General features: G+C 35.7%; 1 protein-coding gene across 17 annotated transcripts in view; it reads left to right on the top strand.

Moving 5' to 3' along the window:
• Window positions 1-18050, top strand: part of LOC136838879 (DNA ligase 1-like) — a 211468-nt gene extending 193418 nt beyond the window's left edge. For 13 of the 17 annotated variants that reach the window (XM_067104558.1, XM_067104564.1, XM_067104562.1 and 10 more), the window contains 3 exons: window positions 7265-7345; window positions 8841-10018; window positions 12588-18050. In XM_067104558.1, coding sequence (XP_066960659.1) covers window positions 7302-7345; window positions 8841-10018; window positions 12588-12619 — 1254 coding nt within the window. In that variant the 5' untranslated portion in view covers window positions 7265-7301 and the 3' untranslated portion in view covers window positions 12620-18050. Of the gene's footprint in view, window positions 1-3173; window positions 3494-7264; window positions 7346-7805; window positions 7834-8840; window positions 10019-10305; window positions 10356-12587 lie in introns of those variants that run through there. The other 4 variants (XR_010853152.1, XM_067104568.1, XM_067104566.1 and 1 more) reach the window with 4 other exon arrangements.
• Window positions 18051-19006: the final 956 nt, after the last annotated feature.

The raw sequence follows: 19006 nt of genomic DNA, 5'->3' as shown, positions 1-19006 counted from the left end.
TTTGTAAGGAAAAGGTTTACTCACATATTGTAAACAACACCCTAAAATTATTATTATTATTATTATTATTATTTTATTATTATTATTATTATTATTTAATTAACTTTTCATAATCTATAAGTATTTGTACTTAGACGGGCAAATCAAAGACGATAGTTATAATATAATCTTTGGAAGTTATTAGTTTGTAAGGGAAACGTTTACTTACATATTTTAAACACCCTAAAATTATTATCATTATTATTATTATTCAGCTCGCATTATTACGCCACGTAAGGTGTATTCTTTATTATTCGAGAGTCCATAAATATCCTAAATGATAATATAATATTGAAAATACTGTTCCAAAATCAGAGAAGAGGAACTGTAATGGCTATTTAAGAATGTTGTAATACTCAGTGGACGTTACAGAACAGAAGAAAAACACAGACTGCGATTCGTGAATTCGAACATGACGTCCAGAGCAGGGAAAAGGTGGACTCCTGCTCGTCGAGTTTCCGACGAAAAGCCGTTCCAGCTCCAGGTAATGTCATAGAAAACGAGTGAACACAACCGCTGATGAAAAAGGAAAGAACCTGAAGATCACTGATAACAAGTGTCGCAGATAATAAGATCTTACAGTGTACATTGCGATATTGCCACTAACATTAGTAATCTGGTTTAGTAATGACAGAGACAATGTTTTTTTAGTTACTAAGAATAGGAACAGGAGTTATAATTTCCCGAATAAGCAGGAGAATTACAGCGAGTGAATAACTATAAATATGAAACATTCGAACATCTTCATACGAAAATGACTTGATAAAAAAACAAATAAGAAATGCGACGAAGTTTCTTCGGCGCAGTCGAGTTTTCTGCACAGCGTTAAATCAAGGCCACCAGAAATAGATCTATCTGTAGGCTCGGTATAAGACTGAGTGAGCCGCGGATCATGAAACTGACCACGGCCCAGTGGTGGCCTGTCCTATGTCGTTACCAGTTGCACGATTAGGGCTAACTTTAACCTTAAATAAAATAAAAACTACTGAGGGTAGAGGGCTGCAGTTTGGTATGTTTGATGATTGGATGATCAACATACCAGTTTGCAGCCCTCTAGCTTCAGTAGTTTTTAAGATCTGAGAGCGAACAGAAAAAGTGCGGACGGACGGACAAAGCCATCTCAGTAGTTTTCATTTACAGAAAACTAAAAAGCAAGAAACAGAGATCGCATTACTGCAGAGACCAACAGATAGTTTTGAACAGCAAGAGCAGAGGTCAGCAGTGTTATGTAGTGAGTGACAAAATGGCATTGCTAAAACCTTCTTTCAAAAAAAAAGGAACAATCTAGGATTGTATGGAAACTGACTGAAACGTCTTAGAAGGAGCCATATCTAACCAGAAAAACAGGGCGATTTTAGAAATATCACTCATGAAAGAACGTTGTGCCTTGTAATAAATGTTGCTGAATGTGCAATATTTTAAATCTGTTAGATCAAATTACAAAGTGTTACAGTGGTAAATGAGTATATGATAAAGGACTTGAAATAGATAGACATTGAAAATTATGCAGTAAAAGACCTACTTCACTGGTAAAACTTTAACCATAAATCGAAAACTCAATTTTAATTTTAAAAAAACTGCCAAGAATATCGCAAGGTAGTGACCCACACTATTTAATATAAAATGCCCAACCAGTTATCATGAGTTTTGACAAAAATATGTATAATTATATTCTTCGTAGATTGTACACAATTTTTACTTTTACGGGTTATTCACAGCACGAGATACGACCAAAATAGAAAACGTGTAATGAAGTACTTAGAGTTGGATAAACGAGGAAAAAACTAAATGAAGATAAACCAGTTTGTATATTAATATCTAAATCTAGAACTGAAAAGATCTGAAATCTTTTAGATATTGAAGAGAGGACTAAGCAAATGTCCGTGCAAAAACAGTTACGGCACGAAAGACTTGTTATTCAAGAAAACTGTAAACTTGGATGCAAATAAATGGATGCAACAAATGAAGGGTGAAAGGAGGGCCCTGCAAATGATTTTAAACGAGGTGCTGAAGGTATTATTCATGGAACGTTGAGCACAGCCTCAAAATTACATATGTAGAAACTGTATTATGTCGTGGTTTGGTTTTTTAAACTCAGTCGTTTTCCCAGTTGTTTCTGATCCTTAATAACTGCTAAGAAGGTGTTTCGTGTATGTATGTATGCATGTATACACACACATATATATGTTTTATACATTAAAATTTCTTGCGACTACAACTGAATTAAACTGAAAGGTACACAACAGCCGTTGTAAGCATCGATACAAACGCAACATCGTCCAATCCAAGAGAGCACGGGACCCATTACCACAAGTGTCTTAATAAAATCAATAAACATCCCTGGGCCGCAACTTTTAGGAAGGACAGTCTCAAATCGCCGACAAAATTTAAATCATCCTCGGAAACGGAACTTTGCAGTCATGTTACTCAGATTATATATATATATATATATATATATATATATATATATATATATATATATATATAAAATATATATATATATATATATATATATATATATATATATATAAATATATAATATATATATATATATATATATATATATATATATATATATATAATATATATATATATATATATATATATATATATATATATATATATATATATATATATATATATATATATATATATATATATATATATACACATATACACACGCGCGCGCGCAATCAAAGTAACATGACTGCAAATGTACCGTTTCGAGAATGATTTAAATTTTGTCAGTGATTTGAGACTGTCCTTCCCAAAAGTTGCGGTCCAGGGGTGTTTATTGATTATATTAAGACACTTGTGGTAATGGGTCCCGTGCTCTCTTGGATTGGACGATGTTGCGTTTGTATCGATGCTTGCAACGCCTGTTATGTAGCTTTCAGTATAATTCAGTTGTAGTCAAGAAATTTTAGAAAGAACATTTTTAAAGAATGAATAGAGCACAACTGTTTTCTTTTTTAGCATAATGTTACAGTTTAAAATTTTATTGTTGCACATTAGAGATGCATCAAACGTATCCAATGCTCGTGTGAGTTAAGTAGTTGCCTGCAGTGTTCGTTCGAGGAGGAACATTAAAGAAAAAGCGTATTCTCGCGGTCATGAGTTGATAAGAAACGTAGTTCAAATGTATCTATTTTTTATAGATTTATATTAAATACTTTTTCCAATTATAACGAACTTAAGGTATTTGTACTTTATTAAACGCGACGAAATCAATTCACGTTGCCGTATTTTAACGCATTCGGACGTGATATTTACAAATTGTAGTGTGCACCTAAGACGGAGTCAAGTATCGGGAACGTGTATGCCAACTTTTTGCCAAGTTTAATAATAGTGTGACCAAGTTTCTTGTGCAGTACTACAGTGTGAATAACTTCGTGATTGTCAGTTCCAATACTCTACTCAATTACATCAAACATTTCACAGATAAACATGAAACGTGAGTGTTCCTGGTTTGACAAGCGCTAGTGTAGCCTAGGCTAAGTAGCCTCTGAAAAAAATGGATGGTAGGCTAAAAGTTGGTTAGGTAGCCTGTTGGTAGCTGGGTGTTTTCGTTTGCTAGATCGGCTGGTATAACAAAACAAGTACTCCGCTTCGGGTAGGCTATTACTTTGAAAATTGAGGTTTCCTGTAGCAGCCTATTTTGGTTGCTTATTAAGTATTTCCGGATATTTTTTGTCTGTCGACTGTAATTAACCTGTAATTAATCTTAGAAGTTGTGTACTGGCCATCCTGGAATGCTTTTGGTGAAAAGTCGAATTTCCTTATCCAAGGGATGGAGCCCCCAATTAAGTAACACAGCCAGCTAGGTTAGGTTAGGTTAGGGTATGGAAGGTTAGGGTATTATTTTATAAGTTGCCAATACACACTATGAAATTGTGACTTACATTTTTGAAAAGAGCTCTTCATTCTCATTATTTTGAACCCCATAAACACTATGCGCAAATGATAAATAAAAAATCAGAAAATTTACGACTTATAAGGTAAGAATACCCCCCCTCCATAGCTAATACGGCAAAATTGTAACCAGTCAACGCCCATAGGTGAAGTTATATTGGTATTTTAGGGTTCTTTTAGTGCCCTATTATTTCCTAGTCATTTTTGCATGAAAAACTCAAAATGGTTTTTCGTGCAAAAATGGCTGCCTGGAGTCTTATTGGCAACTTATAAAATTTTACCATAGTATAGTTCCTCTTTATTATAGGTTTCTTTAGCCAATCCCTTCTTGAACATATGACTCCCATATGACTTTCTCATGAACGGAACCATTCTATAACAACAAGGCAGTCCGGTCTTTCTCCCAATGTTTCCAAAACCCTGTGTTTGCAAAGGGTCCCCAATCATGTTGGGCAGATATGAGGTTGATAATAATTGACCGACAATAAACACCACCACCACCTTCATCAGCAACACTAAAGTATAGGAAGACTCAATTTCCAAGGTAATGGTCTGTGCGAAGCTGTTGCTTAGAAATACTGGCTTACATTTCAGTCCATGTTTTAATTAAACATTGTAGAATTTTTCTTAGATAGCCTAGGTGCTGTACTAGCTGATGTTGAGTTTTGCACAACACTAGTGTGTTAGGCGTAGATTGTCAAAACTATTTATGACACTAGACTTGTTTAATGGTTAGGCGGGTGCCATATCTTGATTAGCCTAGGCTGTACAAAGATAACATTGTGGTAATGTAACTGATGTTTTCTAGCCTATGTAGGCTATAGACAATTAGTTGAGGGAGCACAGGGCAAAAGACTCCTGGTTACGGCCAGCGTGGGTGATGCGTAGTGCCAGACTATGGAGTAGGCTATGTTGGCGGGCCATACAAATCAAATGGAATTAGAATTTTGATAGTGCATGGCGTTCTTGTCATACACTCTACTACCAGATCAGTACTTAATATTCAGATGCTTAGGCTAATTAGGTAATTTTATGAGAGCACTTTAATCATTTCAAGATTCATTCTTGGTGAGTAATGAGAGATCCAGTTGCACAAACTTCTAGCTAGGGTCACAGCTGCATGGAGAGGGATATATATATATATATATTTAATATATATTTAATAAAGCAGTTAGTATACATGAATTTCTATTCTCATTATTTTTTTTTTCACGAGCTGAGTTTTAAATTGCAACCGTAGATCCAAATGTACGGAAACCTTGTGCAGTCAAGCAGTTAAGATTTTCAGGCATAGGTCTAGTTCATGTGAAATTACTGCCTTTAGGGTATAGTAGTCTGTTACTTTTTACACTTTTATTGTGGTCATCTGTAAACATTTAAACAGTTTAAATGAACTTGGGTAAGCATTTCTAACATAAGTTTTAACACAGTGCAACTCTCTCTCTCTCTCTCTCTCTCTCTCTCTCTCTCTCTCTCTCTCTCTCTCTCTCTCTCTCTCTCTCTCTCTCTCTCTCTCTCTCATTTTGTTGCTAAGATTTTGGTAACAAATCTGATTGCAAGTTTGTGCGATATATTAGGCTGTATTCACTTCATCTGAACACCTTTCTGGTTTGAAAACCAAAGTTACTTTTACTTTATTTGATATGCAAAAACAATCATTCTTTGATATACAAAAACAATGATTCTCTCTCTCTCTCTCTCTCTCTCTCTCTCTCTCTCTCTCTCGTGCCGTACCCATGCAGTGTGTGATTAAGCATCGGATTGATCAATATTGCAGGCTCAGAGTCAGGGGGGAAGTCTGAGCTTGCTGTCTTTGTTTCTCAACACAAAAAAGTAGGCAGGGGATGAGAGGGTCGGACTCAGAGGGGAGGGAGACTGAAGTGTGTGTGTATGTGTGTGTGTGTGTGTGTGTGTGTGAGTGAGAGAGGGGTAGCTACGAGAAGGGGTGGCAAGGGAAGAGAAGGAAGAGGAGGAGGAGAGCATTAAGCAGGGGAGACTGATGCTTTCTATTGTCAACCCCACTTGTGGGTCTTTCATTTGAGCTGTGGTTGTGAAAAGGAGGGAAGAGCAAACTGTACCCTCGCCTTTGATGCCTCTGCGCTTGTGTTGTTATTATCATCTTATTCATTAGTTCTTTTTCATGTTCTGTATTTGTTCATTAGAAGATACCTATTTTTCTCTCAGGGTGTTCTCTGTTGATATTTAGAGTGATAAGGCAGTAACTTATTTTTCATTGTAATTTAAGAGAAATAACAGGAATTTTGTATTGATTTCATGTTTGCAGTAGCCATTGAAGTGTTGCCATATGAAAGTTTATAAAGGTTGAATGAATATTTGTCACTAAGACATTTACTTCATGGTGCATAAACATCAAATGATATCTATTTTGGTGAAGGATTACGATTAGCATCCATGTTGGTCTTGTTTTGGAAAAAGGTTTCTTGAGTTAATTTAAAATATTCACTAGAATGAGTGTGGTGTAGTTTTAAGTCCTTGAAAAGGATTAAAATAAAAAATTAAGTGATTATAGAGTTCATTAACAGCAGTTATGCATTCCCTCCATGCATTTGGTGATTTTGCATTACTCAGTTTTAATAAGAAAACTTACATTTTGTGCTGTTTACACAGCCATTGTCAGATGGTGTAGTAACTTATCTTGGTGCTATAGTGTATTACGGAGTTTTTATATTGGTAATATTATGATTTTTTTTATTAAGAGTTTTACTGAAATGGTTTTATAACTGTAGCTTTTTCTTATAAGCATTAGTGTGTTGACATATTCCTCTGATATATTGCATAATGGGATAAGTCTCAACATTAACAGGGAAAAGTTGTGTCATTGTTGTTAAAGTGCTATAATAATTATTTGGATAATTAAAATATTGCATTTCCAATGTAGCCTCCTCAAAGTAGCAGCTGTGGAGGTTTATGGTCATTCTTAGGTAGCACAGTATAATGTAGTCCAACTAGGCTACTCTAGTGAAAGTTTGTCTTTAGTATTCAGCTCTTTCCATCTTGATCATGCTCATATAGATCTTTGTCATATAATTCTGTCTTTCACCTTATCCAGTAATTTCCTGTAAGAAAGTAAAGTGTGAGAAGTTTTCATCAGTAATAGTTATTTGGAACAACTGGAAGGAGTTCACCCTTTCCAGTCCTTGCAGAACATGTCATTAATTGTAATCCCATTTGCAGTATGTTATAAAAGTGACAAAGGAGCCCTAAGCTCCATGTAGTATTCTTGATTTGAGCTAATGTACCAAAGCCTGATCCTGTAAATGTCAGCTTTGACATTCATTTTTTTCTCTTACAGGTGCATTAGGTCCATTTACCTTGACATATGAACATACATGGATGACCTGGTTGTTGAGAAGCTGGGCAAGGCTGTCAATGGGTAAGCTTGGAAAATGCTATTTATTGTTCCATAGATTTAACATGCAATTATCATTTATTATGTTGAGTTAATATGATTAATATAAAGATAGTACTGTTACTTGGGTAGCAAGGAAAAGTAGTTTACAGTATAGCATTGTTTAATCAGGGTAGATGTGTTATTCAGTGTTAGGTGCAGTGCTCATATTATTAGTACTGTATAGTATTGTTAAGTATCTCAATAAAGTACAGTACTTGTCAAGTAAGACCTCAGGGTGTTGTTTCAATGTAGGCTCACTTTCATTTGTTTTGATTAAATGCCATGAAATGATAAAACGCTGTCTTTCCACTTTTTGTGTATACAGTATTAGTAAGGGTGTTTTAAATCAAATAGCCTATATTAAGAAAATGTAGAGTATGGCAGTATTAGTCTATTCTTTGCATCATTTATCTGACTGACTTGTTCTTCTTCAATGCCAAAGGAACAGATTGCAAGATTGCAAGATACTGGTATGTAATTGGATATGAGTGAGAAAAGCTGAGTTGATCAGTTTCTGTGACTTTAATAATTTTTTGTTTTTATCTTTTATTTTTTTTGCACCATGGAAGGGAATTTCTTTGTCTTTCCCAACATTTTTGTGCCTGGGTCAACCATTTAAAAAAAAAATAATAATCATAACTTTAGTACAGAGAACTATTTTCTAAAAGACAGTGAAATATTCTCAACATATTGCAAGCAGAAATTAGAAATGGTTAAGCCAGTGCTATTTATTTTACCATATTTGGCCAGATGTTTTGACTGCTCTGTTTACTGACATTTGATGCACGGTGTGTTTTATGCAATCGGGTTTGTAGCTTCTTTGGCTCATATATGTTTTTGGATTCCACTAATAACTTAACATTTTTCTCTGGTTTACCTTAGCCTAAATATTTTAAATTTCGTACCTTTGAGCATCGCTGTATGGAGTTCTGATGGCATACCAAAATTTATTCCTAGGGGATGGGTCAGGATTTGTCACAAAATTTCATATTTTCCATTTCCATTTTATATTTATTACTATTATTATTGTCAGTTGGATTGCTTTTTTTCCAATCAATATTAATGTTTAATCTTGCTTTGAATTTGTCATGTTTATTATTACCTCTTATTTCAATGTACTTTGCAAGGGTTTAGGAATGGAGATATTTTCCATTGTAGGCACAAGCTTGTGATAATAAGCTTAGCATCATGACATTTTCCATGTTTACACAATCTTTGGTACTTTGCACTATTTGTATATAATTCACTCCTCTCTGCACTGAACAACCCTGCGTGTATTGGTGAGTACGGAGTGGATGAAGAAGGTGGTGATGATGAGATTTCAATCTTATCCTAGTTGGTTTCTGTGGGATTTAATTATTAAAAAATTCATATAATAGGCTGTGGATACAGTTGATGATAGAGAGCTGGTGAGTATATTAACTGAAGGAAGACTGATGTGTGCAGTGGTTGTTAGTTGTTATTCTGGCTGTTCCAGTGGGGAGAATGGGACGAGTGGTGCCCCATCACAGACGGACCTGCTCAAGCTGCTGGCAAGCGGCAGTGCTGGGGGACTTGGGGGGGCTCTTGGGGGTCTTGGGGGAGGCTTGGGGGGACTAGCAGCTGCTGCTCAGGCAAGACAGAATGGCAGCATGATGAGGTCATATGAAGCGTTATTACAAGGCCCATCTGCAGGACGGATGGCACCCCAAGCAGTAACACTTCCAGGTCCTACAAGAAGACGGAAGAAGAAGAGGCGTAGGCAACCAGACATGCCTAAAAAGGCTTGCACACCTTTCATGCATTTCTGTGCTTATTTCAAGCGTAAACTCATGGAGGAAGGCAAGGAGTTTCCCCAGTTTGCAGACTTTGGTAAACGAGCAGGGGAGCTATGGAGAAACATGGGTGATGTAGAAAAGCAGAAGTTTGTTGAGCTTTCTGAACAAGACCGCCAAAGATATATTAAAGATATGAAGGAGTACGAAGAAAGAAAGTTGGCAGAAAAGGAACGGGAACGTGAGCTTCAGCAACAGAGAGAAAAGGAGTTACAAGTCCTTAGAGAAAAAGAATTGGAGAAGTTACAAAAACAGCAACGAGAACAGTTAGAGCAGCAGCAGAAGCAGCTGGAACATCATCAAAAACAACAACAGCAAAATCCAAATGCAGGTATAATGAATATGTTGAATCCTTTAAGCCCTTTGAATCCACTAATGATAGCTGCAATGAACCAGACTCTAATGCAAACCATGTTAACGAACCCTGACCTCATGAAAACGGTTTATTCTGAAGCGGCTAGAAATTACTACGTAGAAACACTGAAGAATATTTATCAGAATATGGGTTCAACACAACACAATGGTAACAGTGTCCCGGTCAGTACCAGTGGAGCTCATGGTGGAGTGTTATCTGACCATCAGAATCCATTGTCGTCGAGTCCTCTTGCTGCAATGGGTATGAATTTGAACTTACTGTCCTTGTTAAACTCTGGTCAGTTATCGGCTGTGCCCACTTCCACCTCCTCTTCAACTGGGAGTTCCCCCCAAGCCAAGAGCCCTTCGTCCCTTAAGGTAGCCCCCTCACCTCTCCTAGGCAGCTCCAACAGCCTAGCCGCAGCTGCTCTGGACCTCTCTGCAGCAAGGCCAAGTGAGGGCAAGGGTGCCTATAGTAGCGATGAAGGTAACATTTTTTTCTGATTAATGCCAAGAGAACAGCATGATGTTCTCAATGGAAAATTGCATGATGATTGGTGATGGTGGTAATAGTGGCAGTTGGCAGCAGCATGGTGCCTTAGCAGTCAAGATTTGATTAAGGACTGTAGATTCCTGACCTGTCCCTTGATTATTTTTATGTGCATGTTTCTGCTCATATTTTGTGTATTAGTTACCTTTTTATGTAAATAATTGCATGCTTTTCTTTATTTTGTTTAGCTCTGCCATCATTCATTAATTTCTTTTCTTTTTCAGAAAACTACTAGATACATAAAAAACAAGGCTGTGTAGTAGATTTCACAAAGGTAATTATCGTGGACTTTTAGCACAAAAGAGAAAATTTATTTATAACTGAAAGCCAATAGCATAGCAATTAAGCAAGCTGTTCATCCTATAAATCAGTGGCATGCTATTGACAGATGGATGTTGCAAATATTGACATGCAAGATATATAAACATTGTTATACAGAAGCCTCTGTGACTTGTTTTCTGTACTGCTTCTTGTGTTTAGTCACCATAGTACAGTAACTGTAAAATGGGGGTACAAATTTACGGTGGTGGTTTTGCAAGTTTAAAATAATTTCATCTTTATACATCTTGCGTAGTTAAGTGGACAGTAATTTATGTATTAAAATGGGGCTGTATATATTTTAAGTTGCCAGAAGTTATAGGGAATTTTCATGATGTACATAATTTTTTTTCTGATATATGATTCAGTTTGTGAAGATCATGATACCTTCATCTTTGTTAACTAGAAAGAATTGACAGGGTTCTCTTAGTTAATGAGCTGTATTAAGTTCATATTTCTTTTACAGGTAGTAGTTTACCAAGTTGTAAAATTTTCATTATAAATAAAATGAGCTTGGAATATACTAAGTTTTTATCTGCTGTTTCTTATAGTTGAAACTTCATAAAAAATAGAACGTACTAAAGTAAACAAAGTTATTGTGCTTAATTCAACATTGTAACAACCTCATATTTTCACTGTCTTAAAATGCACAAAATGCATATTGTGGTCAACAGTGCAGTAAATTTGGAGAATAGAACTCTTATAATTCTTAGAGATGTGTAAATAGCAGCTCAGGTATCTTGCTAAAACTCAGACTTCATATCTGAAAGCATGCATATGTGACACAGCTAGATTAGTATGTACAGGGCTGTACAAAATACATAATTGTGGAATTTTACTGCAGTCAGTAATGCAAGCATTTATACTAGTCGTTTCTAGAATAGATATCACATAATAGGTAGAATAGCTGAACTGATGTTATTGAGTATATCTTAGCCTTGTGTTCCCATTTGCAGAGGAAGTGAAAACCATTGAGTAAAAAGTTTGTACTGGACCACGAAATTTGAGTTCCCCAATTATTCATTTTTACTTCAAAGTTGGAAGTACGTATATGGACAAATGAATGGGTGGTAGGATTGCTTGATGGTATCAAATTTTTTTCTTTCAACTACAAATGGAATACAGTACCTGGGAATGCAGATTTCAAATGAAATGGGTGTTCAAGATTTCCAAAATCACATCCCTTGAGTATTTAACTTGGATAATGCAGAATACAGATATTGTGAATACAAAAGACAGTAAACAAATTCTAATAGTGCTGGAAATGAATACATATCTACATTTTATAGTACCTTTTGTATATGGTGTTATAAGAGTATGCTAATTTTTCAGTAGGGGGAAATATTTTTTAAGAGAGGACACTGAACCATCAGCAAACTTACTTTTTCCAAAGAAATATCAATTTGGAGGCTCATGTGATTCTTTCTGACTATATTTTATAATTACATTTGCCATGTAGATGTACTGACTTAAATTACGGAAAGTTTTGTCATTGCCGTAAGTAATTTTTAAATATACTATATTTACTCTGCATTTATCAAAACTATAGGTGGAAATAGTCATCTAGAGTTATTGTGTAATGTTTTTCTGAATTTTGAGCAGCAGGTCCTGTTTTAAGGACAACATTAATGGAAATCCATTGTCAGTATTTCACTATGCTCATATGGTGTAATATTCTCTCTCAATCTTTCAGTTTCATGAAATTTTTTCTTGTAACACAGGAAAGAATTGATAATTTAATCCATCTTCTAGCCCCCTTTTTTTTTTTTTTTTTTTTTTTTTTTTTTTCCAAAGGCTCTCTCAACAGACTCTTAGTGGCAAGTGCCATTTCCTTTCTGTGATAGATGTAGGGTTATTTTTAATTGTAATATATAGAATTGTTAGTTATTATTAGGTACCATATTAGTAATCTGTTTGCTTTTCCATTCATTCTAACTATAATGCAGTAATAATAAGGTTGTGATTTCAGGTGTTTCAATTATAGTTGATTTAGCTATAATTTCCAAAGCTAAAAGGAAGAGGTATCAAAATTATCTACAACATATGAAGGTTGAAGCAACATTTATTTATTGTTGAGGGTTTTTTTTGCATTCTAATGTTAAAATACCAGCAATATTGCAGTTTTGTTTGTATTGAGGGTTAGTGATGATTCATTCCATTCTAATGTTATATTAATTTTTCATTTCAGAGGTAACCAAGGAAACCGAATGTGAAATTTGAGACACAACAAACCCAAAGTAGCTAAAGTTCCTATCTCCAGTCATTACTTCCCAAATACCATTCAAGCTGCACTTTATAAAACACAAGTAAACACAACCAAGAGACCTATACTTTGCCTATATGAGTGTAGTTTGTAATGTGCAAATCTTAGAGTGAGTTAGCTTCTGTAGAACGTCTGTGTTGTTCAGTATACTAAAAAAAAGATAAAAGTACAATTGCCTTTGAAAGCCACGCAAAGTATTATGCATGCAATTGAATTTTCATATTGAAAGAAACTCCCAAGTGTGAGTAAATTAGGTGGGACTGAATATTATTGTGAATTGGCCTGGCTGTGATGAAATGATGCTTGTGGAGAATCTGTTTATTCTTCCAGCAAGTTTGTAGGAGGAGGAGGACAATTCTACGCTGCACACACATACGTACTGAGATTAGCTTTAGAAACATAGTAAACTTTATTGAACCTTGTGAGTGATTTTCTTCACTGGAGAGTGCAGTGGTTGTTATTCTTTGACAGTGTAGAAAAGAAGAGCAGTTATTTTGTTTCAACCATGGATAACACAGATGTTGCTTCAAATCTCAGCTTACAAGAATTTGTTAGTAACAACGGAGATTTTACCATCTATTACCAGCTTTTGAACCTAACTGGAAGTGTTTACATCTGGGTAGGGACTGAGCAAGGCAATTTAGCAGGTCTTGTAGCAGCCCTGGGTTCTCGCGTTGGACCACTTGCAGCATCAACACTTCTAGGACCATTAGGTGCACAGAGTCATGAAGCATCTCAGCTTGCACAGAGACTTCAGAGACGATGCAAGCAGCAGATACTGTTGAGTGTTAATTTGCCAACTGATGATCTTATACCTCACGTAGAAAAACGCCTACTTGAGGAACTCTGTGTTGCATGAAGGCCAAGGCTCCCCAATGATATGCCAGTAGATTTTCTTTAATTTTGTATCCAGTCACATGATTGTTACTATTGATAATAGTTGTGCCCGTCTACTGAAGAGTTCATTCTTAAATAAAAATATATTAAAATTATGACATTGGAATTATCATCTTAACACTCATTAGATGAAGCACTTAAATTTATATTTATATATAAAAGGTATTAATATACAGTATGATAGAGAAATTTTTATTACATACTTTATAGTGTCTTCCTTCTACTGAAATGGCTGTGAGTCTTGGCCTTTATGCCTATGGTTAACATGAAATATTCTTGTAGGTTTGTGGTTAATAATTGAAACCTGGACCAGTAAGGGTAATAGCAGCCATGAAAGCAAAGCCTTCAAAATATATATTTGAAGATACTTTTCATATTCAGAGCTTTTTATAAATATCAATGGGAAAATTAATGTTTACTTTACAAGCTTAAAACTATTTGCTTTAGGGTTTTTTTTTTTTACTCTCCATTGCCTTTTTTTTCATCATGCAGTGCTTTTGTATGTATGCAGAAAAAAAGTTCAGAAATGTTTGCAGTAGGGTTACAATGTGAAAGACATGCTCTTTAAGTTGATAAATTACCTGGAAAAATGCCATCTCATGAAATCTGTACAGTATTTGGAAGTTATTTGTGAAAACTTGGATATTTTAGTAAACAGTGATCTGGTTAAATGCTTCAGTTTCACAAGCACTATAATAAAGAATAACAGTTAAGAAGTAAAAGGTTTTATGTGTATCTTTTTTTAAATGAACTTTGGCCCTGAATATGAAAGGTTTTTCAGGTATTGACACTTGAATGATTATAGCTTCCTATTATCGAGGTTGTTTGTTTTCCTTACAAGCTGTGTTGTTTTTAGCCAGATTTTCATTGCCAGTGAATAGATGAAATTTCTGCATTCACTAGTTTAAAAAGAAGCAGTTCAGTGCACTAAACCAGAGAGAGAGAAACTGCTCACTTTGCAATCGGATTGACCTTGTATGCACTGGCTAGCCTACTTTTAATATACCATTCAATAAGATATATTGACATGTGTTCAGCAGTATTTTTGCCATGAAACAGCTCTCTCTCTCTCTTTTTCTTGATTGAGGATGTTTCACTGCATTGCCTTCACTGCATGTAGCTTTCTAAGGTGTTCTTCTTAGATGAAGAAACTTGATGATTGCACAACTGTTAAAATATAAATGAAGAAGTCCACAAAGTTTTTGGTGGTGCATACAAGTGATAAATGAAGGTATGATATTCCAGTGTACTATATCAGGGTAGATATTAAGTTCCTCTTTATTTTTACAAGTGCTTTTTTTGTAATCCTTTATAGAGGTATTTCCTTTTTTTATTTTTAGAAGTTTGTATATTTGTCCTATGCAATAGGTGGAATTTAACCAGCAGTCTTTTTGCTTCCCGATTTTGTAGTTACTACCTCACAGGTGATAGATTAATTAAAAGACATTCCCTGTAGCCCGTGACTCATTAGGCAGCTCAGGAAACACAGGGGAAGCTGCTGGAGGAGCAATGCCATATTGTATTTCCAAGTATGATTCTCTTAACAGTTGTTCTTCAGTGTGATGCAACCAAGAGCTCTTCGTTATTGTTTCCTTGAGAATGTGTGAGTGACAATCGTGGTTTCTTAAGTGATTTTTGTACTTTAGGTTGACTCTACTTTATGCAACTCCATTCATTTATAGTAAGAACAAATAACTATATCGACATATGATTGATATCAAATTTAAACATTAAAAGTGTCAGTGCATGCTTAGACACTGTTGTACTTATAATGAAGGATTTTATTTATTCTATATATATATTTTAATTATATGTATGCAGTATTATTTCATTGTCTTACTTAGGAAGGTAATGTGTTTTGTCATAAAACAATAATGGAACTTTTGGATGGAATTTTGAAAGGGCTTTGCTTGGCCAGCAGCTTCTGCCATCCATCATAACTCTCATTATCAGATCTCCTCTGCCATATGTAAAGCCCCCCCATGCCACCTCGCAGCTTTTAGACAGTCGGTGCTGGTTTGGTTGTCTGGAGATTACTGCATGATATTCAATAATATTAGTGTTCAAAACTTGCAAGAATAGATATTGCATCTTGAAAAAGTAAATAATTTTACATGACAGGGTTGTTGCTGTTTCACTTATTGCAATGTCATGCTGTGTCTACAATTTGTGCCATGTTAAGGTTTGTTAAAAGACCTTGAGGTGTGATATTTGGAAATTTGATGTGCCTGGGGACCAATCATTAGGGAAAGAATGTATAATCTAATTTCAAGAATTTTTTGTTAAGTGTTTTTTATTCAAGATTTCTGTAAGACCAATTTTTAAATTCTGTAATTCATTAAGATGGATCTTGTAGCGATTTGTTTTTTGAATTAGTTCCATGATTGGCCTCCAATCCCAGCACTGCCTGTCTACATGGGATGTCTTGGTGCTCCTTTAAAAAGTATTTTAATGGTTTGTATTTTTATTTTATTTAGATTTGGCAAACAGGTGCACTCAAGATATCTGTCCCCAAGCTTACAGTGTAGTCCTGATAATGCCTCAGGGTAGAGGGTTCGCTCCCCGGTTTTGTGGGTCCTATGTTGAGGCCTCCTTTGACTCACGCACAAGTGATAGTTAGTCTAGTTTATTTGGGTACTAAATATTTATACTAACATTTTTTTTATAGAAACATTTTATATCAAGCAGTAGTAGTTGTATGCAGTGTACAGTACTTTGCTTGGAATTGGCTACACCCACCCACATCATGAAGATGTAGTAGAGGTTGTAGCAGTTACTAAGACAATCAATATTTTTTTCCCCTTAGGTTTTATCAGTTAAAAAGAATTTGTGGTCAAAGTGTGATAGGGAACTGTTAAATCATATAATTTCTAGTGAATGTGCGAGATGCTCTAGGAAGGCCTAGGTAGCCAAGAGCTGCTGAGAAGTCGTGATAGTGTTGATATGCTAGTCTGACGGCGGGGAGCGTAGCCTCCGTCCCAAACCCACCCTTCTACCTCCTGACCCGTGTTAATGCCCCATCAGTCACTCCTGCCTGCAGATACACTGCTCAGAATCCTAAACAGTCTCTTGTAAGCTGGTGTTGAAGATTTGTTCTTTGTGATGGGAGCAAGTGTACACTGCAGTGCTGTGAGCACTCTGAATCTGCATGCAGTACAGTGAGAATATTTGCTCTGCTGTGTATGTAGAAGATGAGACCAAACCATTCCTACCAGAGCCCAGTCCCAGCAAGGACTGGTGCAGCCATGTCGCAACCCAAGTTCCTCGCCTAAACAGGTTCCTCTCCCCCTCTAGCACATCCCCACCCCTTGAGCTCCATCTGTATATTATATTATTTTTATTTTGCAGACCCTCTCCTCAGCCTTTTGTATGATAAGCAGGTGATGCCAGATTACAGTCAGTGATTAGACAACTGCTGTGGAATTACTTGTAACTCTTTCTGTCTCCTGCCCTCCATCTTTCATAACTTGAAATTTATGCATATATATTCAGTTTTTGCTTTTATTTCTTGTAATTTATAAGAACAGTAATTCCACAGTTATCCTTTGTCTAAATTGTCTCATGATCATTTAGACAGTTGTCTGTGTGAATGCATGAATGGTATACACATTATTTTCATAATGGCTTACACTAAATTCTGTTAAGGTTATACATAGCCAAGTATTATACATTCCTTTACTTATAGACAAAAAGTAAAGTGCAAAAATTATTTAGTCTTTGAGACTCTTAAAAGAGATTAAACTCTTTGCTATGCACAAGTTAACCTTGCACATTGGAGCATTTGGCACAAACTGTCGAGGTTGGAGAGTTGTCTCCTGTGATAGGCATTTGTTTTCTCAACTAATGTACTCGCATGTGCGTGCCATGGAAACACTCACTTGGTGAGGCAAAGCCTTGGCTGTGGTTGTGAGTTGTAGGCTGGGACCTAAAGTGTCATGTTCTTGAAGTTGGTTAATGACTACACTTTATTATAAATGATACAGAAAACTCGTGTGAATAAAAAGTATTTTCAACCAACTACGACACAAGGTCCCAAGCTTCTCACACCAGAAGGGCCCCCAGCACATGTGCCCAAGGGCCCACCCATTATGCAAATGTATTTTAAATTAAGCAAAGCAATATTATGATTTTTTTATTGCTGTTATTGGGGAAAATGGTTATCTTGTGAATTTTGACCTAAAAAAAATAGTAATCATTTTGTACATGGTAACAGATGACTTTAGATGCTGAAATTATTCACTAGGAAATTCTGTGCTATTTTTAGAGAGTCTCTAGTTTGTGTACTTTGTTATATATCTGGATGATGTAGTCTTGTATGAGATATATGAAGCGGTAGGGATTAACTTCAAAGTGTCGTGATTATATTTAGTATAGGAGGAACATGGTAGGGAATAGACAGTACAGTATAGTCAGTGCTGAACTGATATATATGCAACGTGTAGTTTGAAATACTCAAAAAAAAAATTAAAATAAAAGATGAGATCAGAATAATTGGTTTTTATTGTATCCCTTAGAAAATGCTAATTTAAATATTGTAAAAATAAAACGTGATGTATTGAGTAGGTTGAAAATGCTGTCTGCAATAATCATTCCTTACAGTAACTGACTTTTATTCCTAGGCTCTGTATCTTAGTGTTTTGGTGGTTATTGGATTCCTTTTGTGAATTTTCTAACTGTTTTTTAGTCTTGCAAAGTATGTGGATGGATTTCTTTCCATTCTGAGTAGGCTCCAGCAAAGTAAAAGGTGGTTAATTGATTATCAGAACAGCATGATTTTGAATAACAAAAAAATAATGAAGTGTGACCTCCTTTTGTTCCATCATGGATCATAACCAGAAATCATGTGTTGCTCAAGGAATATCAATGAAAAACTAAAGTCGAAGAGGAGATCAGGCTGTTTTTTACATGATGTAAAGCATAATCCCTGACGACTCGAAATCAGAAAATGTAGTGAAGCTGACCATGCAGTTGTGTTGGGAAAAGAAGTATATGTGGTAAAACTACCAGACTGCACATCAGTGGATACATTAAACAACTCTGAATCTAGCAGGGCACTCAAAACAAGGATTTTTATTTCACTAAGAATGTAATAAGACTCAATGATAATCGTAATTCAGTGCATCTGATAGTTTGCAAGGCTCAGGAGTGGCATTTCTGCATAATTTATCCTTAAAAAAAACATTGCTGGGTTACAGCCCATTTTGAGCTTCAGGGGAGTAGACAGATAAGTGGAAAGACCTGCTGCAAGTCTTCATCCCCACAGCTATCCTTAAGGAGTTAATTGCTCTGATGCTTCTTCAACTGTTTCTATTAAAAACATCTTCATTTGCTAAACCTTTCTCCAAGTCCTTCACTTCATATCCAATCCCTTGCCAACCTCTTGATGATCTACCCATAACTGGTTTCACAAAAGCCCTCTTCACTCCCTCGCCTTCCCTCATCCTTAC

The sequence above is a fragment of the Macrobrachium rosenbergii genome, chromosome 5 (assembly GCF_040412425.1).
Source record: "Macrobrachium rosenbergii isolate ZJJX-2024 chromosome 5, ASM4041242v1, whole genome shotgun sequence".
NCBI classification, from domain to species: Eukaryota; Metazoa; Arthropoda; class Malacostraca; order Decapoda; family Palaemonidae; genus Macrobrachium; species Macrobrachium rosenbergii.
The sequence above is the reverse complement of the archived record's forward strand: the minus strand, read 5'-3'. Positions and strand labels throughout refer to the sequence as shown.